This window comes from Festucalex cinctus, chromosome 11, assembly GCF_051991245.1.
Source record: "Festucalex cinctus isolate MCC-2025b chromosome 11, RoL_Fcin_1.0, whole genome shotgun sequence".
Classification (NCBI taxonomy): Eukaryota; Metazoa; Chordata; class Actinopteri; order Syngnathiformes; family Syngnathidae; genus Festucalex; species Festucalex cinctus.
This window is the reverse complement of record NC_135421.1, coordinates 118,265-129,224: the sequence shown is the minus strand read 5'-3', so window position 1 is coordinate 129,224 and position 10,960 is coordinate 118,265. Positions and strand designations below refer to the sequence as shown.

Here is a 10,960-nt window from a genome sequence, read left to right as displayed (position 1 = left end):
CTGAATGTGTCAAAATCTTAAAAATTAACAGGTGCCCAAGCAATTTCATGCTAGAATCATCATCCGGATGCCAAAATAAACTAAATACAGCAAAAGATTTGAGTGCACAACGTTTGGTTTAGGTTTGACAGCCATAATCACCTTTTTATTGCTTTAAATGCGTTTTTAGCGCATGATTGTACATTTGAGCTGAATGTGTCAAAATCTTAAAAATTAACAGGTGCCCAAGCAATTTCATGCTAGAATCATCATCCGGATGCCAAAATAAACTAAATACAGCAAAAGATTTGAGTGCACAACGTTTGGTTTAGGTTTGACAGCCATAATCACCTTTTTATTGCTTTAAATGCGTTTTTAGCGCATGATTGTACATTTGAGCTGAATGTGTCAAAATCTTAAAAATTAACAGGTGCCCAAGCAATTAAGTGCTAGAATCATCATCCGGATGCCAAAATAAACTAAATACAGCAAAAGATTTGAGTGCACAACGTTTGGTTTAGATTTGACAGCCATAATCAGCAATTGTGTACATTTGAGCTGAATGTGTCAAAATCTTAAAAATTAACAGGTGCCCAAGCAATTTCATGCTAGAATCATCATCCGGATGCCAAAATAAACTAAATACAGCAAAAGATTTGAGTGCACAACGTTTGGTTTAGGTTTGACAGCCATAATCACCTTTTTATTGCTTTAAATGCGTTTTTAGCGCATGATTGTACATTTGAGCTCAATGTGTCAAAATCTTAAAAATTAACAGGTGCCCAAGCAATTAAGTGCTAGAATCATCATCCGGATGCCAAAATAAACTAAATACAGCAAAAGATTTGAGTGCACAACGTTTGGTTTAGATTTGACAGCCATAATCAGCAATTGTGTACATTTGAGCTGAATGTGTCAAAATCTTAAAAATTAACAGGTGCCCAAGCAATTTCATGCTAGAATCATCATCCGGATGCCAAAATAAACTAAATACAGCAAAAGATTTGAGTGCACAACGTTTGGTTTAGGTTTGACAGCCATAATCACCTTTTTATTGCTTTAAATGCGTTTTTAGCGCATGATTGTACATTTGAGCTGAATGTGTCAAAATGTTAAAAATTAACAGGTGCCCAAGCAATTTCATGCTAGAATCATCATCCGGATGCCAAAATAAACTAAATACAGCAAAAGATTTGAGTGCACAACGTTTGGTTTAGATTTGACAGCCATAATCAGCAATTGTGTACATTTGAGCTGAATGTGTCAAAATCTTAAAAATTAACAGGTGCCCAAGCAATTTCATGCTAGAATCATCATCCGGATGCCAAAATAAACTAAATACAGCAAAAGATTTGAGTGCACAACGTTTGGTTTAGGTTTGACAGCCATAATCACCTTTTTATTGCTTTAAATGCGTTTTTAGCGCATGATTGTACATTTGAGCTGAATGTGTCAAAATCTTAAAAATTAACAGGTGCCCAAGCAATTAAGTGCTAGAATCATCATCCGGATGCCAAAATAAACTAAATACAGCAAAAGATTTGAGTGCACAACGTTTGGTTTAGATTTGACAGCCATAATCAGCAATTGTGTACATTTGAGCTGAATGTGTCAAAATCTTAAAAATTAACAGGTGCCCAAGCAATTTCATGCTAGAATCATCATCCGGATGCCAAAATAAACTAAATACAGCAAAAGATTTGAGTGCACAACGTTTGGTTTAGGTTTGACAGCCATAATCACCTTTTTATTGCTTTAAATGCGTTTTTAGCGCATGATTGTACATTTGAGCTCAATGTGTCAAAATCTTAAAAATTAACAGGTGCCCAAGCAATTAAGTGCTAGAATCATCATCCGGATGCCAAAATAAACTAAATACAGCAAAAGATTTGAGTGCACAACGTTTGGTTTAGATTTGACAGCCATAATCAGCAATTGTGTACATTTGAGCTGAATGTGTCAAAATCTTAAAAATTAACAGGTGCCCAAGCAATTTCATGCTAGAATCATCATCCGGATGCCAAAATAAACTAAATACAACAAAAGATTTGAGTGCACAACGTTTGGTTTAGGTTTGACAGCCATAATCACCTTTTTATTGCTTTAAATGCGTTTTTAGCGCATGATTGTACATTTGAGCTGAATGTGTCAAAATCTTAAAAATTAACAGGTGCCCAAGCAATTTCATGCTAGAATCATCATCCGGATGCCAAAATAAACTAAATATAGCAAAAGATTTGAGTGCACAACGTTTGGTTTAGGTTTGACAGCCATAATCAGCAATTGTGTACATTTGAGCTGAATGTGTCAAAATCTTAAAAATTAACAGGTGCCCAAGCAATTTCATGCTAGAATCATCATCCGGATGCCAAAATAAACTAAATATAGCAAAAGATTTGAGTGCACAACGTTTGGTTTAGGTTTGACAGCCATAATCAGCAATTGTGTACATTTGAGCTGAATGTGTCAAAATCTTAAAAATTAACAGGTGCCCAAGCAATTTCATGCTAGAATCATCATCCGGATGCCAAAATAAACTAAATACAGCAAAAGATTTGAGTGCACAACGTTTGGTTTAGGTTTGACAGCCATAATCACCTTTTTATTGCTTTAAATACGTTTTTAGCGCATGATTGTACATTTGAGCTGAATGTGTCAAAATCTTAAAAATTAACAGGTGCCCAAGCAATTAAGTGCTAGAATCATCATCCGGATGCCAAAATAAACTAAATACAACAAAAGATTTGAGTGCACAACGTTTGGTTTAGATTTGACAGCCATAATCAGCAATTGTGTACATTTGAGCTGAATGTGTCAAAATCTTAAAAATTAACAGGTGCCCAAGCAATTTCATGCTAGAATCATCATCCGGATGCCAAAATAAACTAAATACAGCAAAAGATTTGAGTGCACAACGTTTGGTTTAGGTTTGACAGCCATAATCACCTTTTTATTGCTTTAAATGCGTTTTTAGCGCATGATTGTACATTTGAGCTGAATGTGTCAAAATCTTAAAAATTAACAGGTGCCCAAGCAATTTCATGCTAGAATCATCATCCGGATGCCAAAATAAACTAAATACAGCAAAAGATTTGAGTGCACAACGTTTGGTTTAGATTTGACAGCCATAATCAGCAATTGTGTACATTTGAGCTGAATGTGTCAAAATCTTAAAAATTAACAGGTGCCCAAGCAATTTCATGCTAGAATCATCATCCGGATGCCAAAATAAACTAAATACAGCAAAAGATTTGAGTGCACAACGTTTGGTTTAGGTTTGACAGCCATAATCACCTTTTTATTGCTTTAAATGCGTTTTTAGCGCATGATTGTACATTTGAGCTGAATGTGTCAAAATCTTAAAAATTAACAGGTGCCCAAGCAATTAAGTGCTAGAATCATCATCCGGATGCCAAAATAAACTAAATACAGCAAAAGATTTTAGTGCACAACGTTTGGTTTAGATTTGACAGCCATAATCAGCAATTGTGTACATTTGAGCTGAATGTGTCAAAATCTTAAAAATTAACAGGTGCCCAAGCAATTTCATGCTAGAATCATCATCCGGATGCCAAAATAAACTAAATACAGCAAAAGATTTGAGTGCACAACGTTTGGTTTAGGTTTGACAGCCATAATCACCTTTTTATTGCTTTAAATGCGTTTTTAGCGCATGATTGTACATTTGAGCTCAATGTGTCAAAATCTTAAAAATTAACAGGTGCCCAAGCAATTAAGTGCTAGAATCATCATCCGGATGCCAAAATAAACTAAATACAGCAAAAGATGGTAACGCTTTATATTAAGGTCCTATTAATAAGCATTAATAAGAGTTAATAAGAATTAATAAGTGTTAATAAGTCCTTTATATGATGCTTATTAAAATTAATATGTGTTTAATAATCTACATTAGTGTTAATAATGTGGTTAAGGTCCTATTAATAAGCAATAATAAGAGTTAGTAAGATTTAATAAGTGTTAATAAGTCCTTTATATGATGCTTATTAAAACTATTATTTGTTTAATAGTCTACATTAGTGTTAATAATGGGATTATAACAGTTATACGAAACACTTAACTGAGCTTCTTGCAGCTACTGGATCTAAAGCAAGAACAGTGTCTTATGAAGACTAATAAATCTTTATAGATGCATTATTAAGCTTTTAATAAACACTTAATGAGATTTCTGCAGCTACTGGATCTAAAGTGAGAACAATGAATTATTAAGGCTTATAAATGTTTGTAAATGCATTATTAAGCCTTTAAAAACAGTTAACTCGCATTCTGCAGCTACTGGATCTAAAGCGAGAACAATGCTTTATTAAGGCACATTAATTATTAAGGTTTATTAATTACACACTTAATAATTGTTACCAATGGTTTCAACACTTCCACATCTGGAATAAACACAAAATGTGATTATGGTTGATACAATACTGAAGAAAAAATACAAAATAATACAGTTGTTGTAACAGTGAACTCAGAACTGGTCATTTATTGCTGTTGCAGTCAAGTTAAAATGACATTTTTCACAACATGTATTAGTGAGCTTTAAAGGCATTTTGAAAACAAAAGGCAAAAGGAGTGCACCTTTAGCACCCGCTAATATTGAGGCATATACAAAATATCATTCACCATAGAAAACTGAAATTCTGTAAAGTGCAACATAAAACTGAGGTAGATTCATCTTTCTAAAACAAAATGTAGTAAATTCACCTTGCACTTTCTAGTGATCTTAAGCATGTTGAGCAAAATATATACACACAAAAAAAAAACCACATACACACAAATATGTGCAAATCTGTAAAATGCACCTTAAGCCTGAGGTAATAATGTTTTTAAAATTCCACATTTAAACATCTTAGAATCCAACATTTATTTTATTTTATTATTTTTTTTAACTTTAAACACGGTAACCATTTTCTTTGAAAGCATTTCAATAGTTCCCCTTACCAACGGGTAACAGTTTCCCTGATTTCTTCAGTGCCATAACGGAACTAACAATATTTGGACTGCCACGGATGGCATCAAGACATTTTCCTGCAAAATCACCTAGCTTGGTCTTTCTTGTATGTTGAGCTTTGAACTCTGCAAACTTTTCTGGGGCAGCAATGGAAAGCTCTACAATTGGTGCATTCAAGGCAATTGTGTTGCGATCCACCCCCACCATTTTGCAAGCAGCAACAATGCTATGCTTCTTCTTGTAGACCTTCAACACTTTCTTGTAGCGTGCGATGACCTCATCCGGATCACATGCTAATGAAGAAGAAAGAAAGCATATATTAGTATCAACGACAATAAGTATCTTTCATTGAATAATCTCAAACCATTCATGAGGTAAACTAACACACTTTTACTCTTGCACACTTTTACTATTCAACAACTCAACTTACACCCACATACTTGGACTACTTAAAGCTTAGGTTTATTCGCATCAATTACCCCTTAAAATGCTGCTCCGTCCGATTTTTTTGCTTTCTCTCTCCCTTGTTCCTTTCTTTCCCTTCTTCTTCTTCTTCCTCTTCTTCATGATCTTCTTTGACCTCTTTCTCTTCCCCCTCTTCTTCTTCCTCTTGCCACCATCTGAGGTTGTAGAGCTTGAAGAGACTGAGGAGTCTGAGGAGGGGTCAGTAGAGAATGAGCAACTTGAATCAGATGATTCTGAAAAATCTGAAACTTCTGCAGCAGATGCATCAGGCGGTGGCTCATCATATGTCAAGTTGGTTGATGGCTGGTTTCTTGATGCTGTAAGAAGACAGCAATGTTAAAAATAATGATCACAATAGATGGTAAGGGAACCGGTTAAAATAAAGCTTTTAACTCTTTGGAACTAAATTATTTTTGTGTACTGCTGTACTATTACATTAGAATAAAAGAACATATATGTTTATGAGATTAAATATGCTGTTTTGTTTCCTTTAGAGCAGGGCTGTATGTGAACCATTCCTGCCCATAGCGTTTGTGCAACAGAGGTCTACAGTCCTAGTCCTGTAGCAAAGAACAAATGAACTATAGCACAATATATAAACTGAATCAATACAGCTATGGACTGCAATCATTGGATTGGCCAATTTAATACTGCTGACCTGTGTATTATTATTTTTCTTTCTCCCTTGTTATTTGTAAAAGGTTAAAAACAAAACTCAATCAACACACTTGAGGTCAAGAAGGACACAGATTAAAAAAATATTCAAAGTCAAATTGCGAGAGCATAAATTAATTCACACAATAATAAGTTCAGTAATGATCTTAAAACAAATTAAAAAAAATAATAATAAAAAAAATAAAACAAACAAATTGAATCACCATTACTTGTGTTAAAAAAAATGTACAGAAAATACTTAACATCTTGGTGCAAAAAGGCAATTTTTGACATACCCTGCAACAGTTGTTCTTTTAAGAAATCTCGCTCCTTTGTCAACTCCTTGATTAGCTGTTCCTGGCATGCTATTTTTGTTTTCGCCAGCTCCAGCTCATGCCTTTGGAGCTTGGCAGTGGGGGCCATTTGGGCATCATCTGACATATTGGAACAGGAAAAAAAAAAAAAAAAAAAAAGACAATTGAAGATTAATGCAAATCATAGATTATACCTTCCAGTAGTCCAGGAGGTGGGGGGCGGAGGGTAAACAAGTGCAGTTCAAGACAATGATAGAAATTACAACATAAAATAATTTCAATTATTTTGAAGATTAACAAAATGATTGCTCTGTAAAAAAAAAAAAAAAAAGGGGGGGGGGGTGTCCAATTAAAAAAATATTTCAATTATCTTCATTACCAGTTTACAATAGAAATGTTATATTTTGGAACGTTTTAAAGAGTGTCCAGAAATGTGTAAACACATCAGGCCATGCACAACTAGAAGGAAACTGTACATTTATAACTGCATTGACATACTACTAGCACAGCTGGGTATGTCATGTCTTTCAACGATTGATACTATCTGCATAAACCAAAGCGTTACACATAAAAACATCATTATTAATATGTATTATGGCCAAGTACCGTGCACCATTGTCACATTTGTATTTGTATTTGTAACAAAGACAACTTTAAAATTAGTTTACTCTGTATGTTGTTTTATTGTTTTGGCCAAGCATTTCACTCCTTAACGGTCAATGGCGCCTGACTCAAAAGAAGCTCCCGCGCTAAGCGAGCTGTGTAGCTACGAGTTCGCACTGAATAGTTAGTCCCAGATATACGTACCAGCAGATGTATCCTCTGGCCGACAACGCTTCCTTGTGCCGGATGCTTCTTTCTGACGCCCAGAACGCGTCGTTATTTTGAAGGGGGGCGAAGGAGTTGGGAGCGAGTCAGCTACTTCCATTATCCGAAGTGTTCGTGTTGGTCCATATGTCGTACTTTCCACGAGTTTAAACCGGAACTTCCGTTTTCAAAATGGTGCGTAACGGATGTAGGAAAAAAATCGGACACAGCCCGCCAAAAGAGTAGAAAAAAGACGTGCAGGATGGCGCTGAAAAACAAACTCGCAAAACTTATTTTTGAAGGTAGTTCGCCGAGGAAAACATTAAAACTTATAAAATACCTCCAGGGGAAAAAACTTCTCATGAAAAAGATCAACTGTCGCATCTGTCAGCAGAGGATGAAGCTGGAAAAGAAGACGTGCAGAGACCATTACAGCTGGTAATAACCTTTTTTTTTTTTTTTAAATGCTACTTTGAGTTAGTTAGCTAGGTAGGTCCTTTATGAATGTGTCTAACAGTGCTTAGAAGCAGTTTTGAGTGTATTTATATATTTATTAAGAGGCTTTAGAAAGGATTCAAGATGTATATTTGGAAGATGGAACCCTAACAAATGCATTTTTAGGGAATAAAATTAAAGTCATCAGCCAAATCATGCAGGCCAACTGACTAGTAGATTTTTAAATTCCCAACCAAAAATGCCTGTTAAATTCCTTTTGAATCTTGGACATTCACAAGTCATATGTATGTGTTGCTTAAGTTCTAAAGAGTTGCTGAAGATTAATGCACAGTAATGATATATTTTTTAAATTGCTTAATAACCTGTTTATTATCTTATCATTCAAACATGATGGCACACTTTTATTAAGGACATGCCAGCGAGCAGTGCACCGAGGGACCAAGACAGTAAAATCAATCAGGGGCAAATCTCTTTTCGACAAGTCGAGACTTTCACTCTTTCAATGGATGCAGTTTATTTATAGGTAATACATGTAAATTTTTAGATGATCATATTGGAAAAGCTTTCAAGAAAACTAAGTTAACTATATAGTTAACATGTTATATATTCCGTAGATTTGCACAGGGCCTACGCCTCAGACAGGTTGATATGATGGAAGACCAGATCGCTGCAAGTACTGCAACACTCTCCAAGATGGCCAAAAAACTTAGGAAGGTCTGTAGAAGGGCAGTTGAACGAATGAGACGACGGCAAGGACAGCGGATTGGTGGACGGCGGGAATTCATTGTAATTGATGAGAGTCACTTCCGCCATAAGCGGAAGGTGTGTAGTGCTTCAGTAGAGAGCATGCTTTAAATGGTTTGTGTTGCTAAGTGCAAGCAATAAGTGAGCTAGACAATAAAATAATCCTTTTGGTCACTTGTGCCATAAAACTTATACTCTCCCAAACTACTTCCAGGAACTTGTCTGTCTACAAGTCCTTCAAGTATTCTCATGTTTTGATAGATTCACCCGTAAATGATGGAATTACCATCATCAATATTATTATCACAATTGTTAAGTTATTACATTAATTTAGTAGTTTTAATTATACATACTGTTTAAAAAAATAAATAAATAAATAAATAAATAACATTTACAAGATTAAAAAGAAAACATCCCAGAAAAGTTAGAGGCCACAAACCTCCCCTTAATAATAAATAAATAAATAAATGAAAAATGAAATGTCACACTTAAAATAGAAGTTGAAATGTGAAAATATTTTGTAAAAATCGTATTTTTTCCAATTTGATTTAATTCATGATACATAATCATTTAGCTTGACTGAAAGTGGTTCATTACACCAGCTAGTGAGCTATTTTCTTTTTTGGTCTTTATCAACAGTATGGAAGAGGAAGAATGGGTGGCACTTGGAGGAGACGGAAATGGGTCTTTGGCATGCTTGGTGTGCAGCAGCAGAGGAGAAAGAGAGTAAAGCCAGTCCTGCGCCTGGTGGAAAGAAGAACCCGACATGACCTGGTTCCACTGATTGCACATCATGTCAGGATAGGATCAAACATCATTAGTGATGAATGGCGCGCTTACCGTTCCCTCTCTGCACTTGGATACAATCATATGACTGTAAATCACTCAAGGTGGTATGTAGATCCCCAAACAGGTGCCCACACACAGCACATCGAAAGAGCCTGGCGTAGCATTAAGGAGCAAGTTTGGAGACAGAGAGGTAATCAAACTGAGTCCTTGCTGTCTGACCATCTCTGTCTTATTGAGTGGACAGAATGGCTAGGTAGGAAACACAAAGATGGTCTTCTTGGTAGGCTATTACTTGACATAGCTAAGAGGTACAGGGTAAAATGAAGGCTAGAGATTAGGCAGGGAGTTCTGAAGAATGAAGCCAGTAAAGAAATGCCTTAAATCTTCCACTCAAATTTCATACATATTCATAGTGATGTTATGGTTTAAAGTACTAGCACATGATCTTTATTACAATAGCCGACCATTTCCTTATGTATGTACATTTAGATCTGTTCATCATCATTGCATTGATATTGACAAAACACTGTTTTGATGTGTTACTGTTGCAGTTGTACTATTTTTGTCCGTAGTGATGTTTTCAATCACATTTTCAGAATTTGTTTAATCATACTAATACATTGTAGGTAATGGTTTATAAAAGTGTCTATTTACTGCATATCTTACTTTCAAGTACATTGAAAACAAGATGTTTTGAAGCAAATGGCCAAATCATCTTTATTTATATAGCGCTTTCAAACAGCCTTAGATGACTATTTGAACGTTGTAAATGTTGTTAAATTTTGTTGTTAATTATGTTAAATTTTTCATAAAATTATTTGAAAAACAAAACTGTTTCAATTCTGTGTTTATTGATGTTTTTTTATATACCTCAATATTAACAGGTGCTAAAGATGAACTGTATTTTTTTGCTTTGTTTTCAAAATGCCTTTAAAGCTCACTAATACATGTTGTGAAAAATGTCATTTTAACTTGACTGCAACAACAATAAATGACCAGTTCTGAGTTCACTGTTACAACAACTGTATTATTTTGTATTTTTTCTTCAGTATTGTATCAACCATAATCACATTTTGTGTTTATTCCAGATGTGGAAGTGTTGAAACCATTGGTAACAATTATTAAGTGTGTAATTAATAAACCTTAATAATTAATGTGCCTTAATAAAGCATTGTTCTCGCTTTAGATCCAGTAGCTGCAGAATGCGAGTTAACTGTTTTTAAAGGCTTAATAATGCATTTACAAACATTTATAAGCCTTAATAATTCATTGTTCTCACTTTAGATCCAGTAGCTGCAGAAATCTCATTAAGTGTTTATTAAAAGCTTAATAATGCATCTGTAAAGATTTATTAGTCTTCATAAGACACTGTTCTTGCTTTAGATCCAGTAGCTGCAAGAAGCTCAGTTAAGTGTTTCGTATAACTGTTATAATCCCATTATTAACACTAATGTAGACTATTAAACAAATAATAGTTTTAATAAGCATCATATAAAGGACTTATTAACACTTAATAATTCTTATTAACTCTTATTAATGCTTATTAATAGGACCTTAATATAAAGCGTTACCCAAAAGATTTGAGTGCACAACGTTTGGTTTAGATTTGACAGCCATAATCAGCAATTGTGTACATTTGAGCTGAATGTGTCAAAATCTTAAAAATTAACAGGTGCCCAAGCAATTTCATGCTAGAATCATCATCCGGATGCCAAAATAAACTAAATACAACAAAAGATTTGAGTGCACAACGTTTGGTTTAGGTTTGACAGCCATAATCACCTTTTTA

The 10,960-nt window shown here is 34.6% G+C and overlaps 1 protein-coding gene across 1 annotated transcript; it reads left to right on the top strand.

Moving 5' to 3' along the window:
• Positions 1-7,189: 7,189 nt before the first annotated feature.
• LOC144030927 (uncharacterized) lies at positions 7,190-9,486 on the top strand (the record flags this gene model as incomplete). Its single annotated transcript, XM_077537590.1, has 4 exons — positions 7,190-7,620; positions 8,048-8,161; positions 8,253-8,460; positions 9,022-9,486. Coding segments are annotated over exons 1-4 (963 nt in total), but the record flags the coding sequence as incomplete, so codon positions are not given.
• Positions 9,487-10,960: the final 1,474 nt, after the last annotated feature.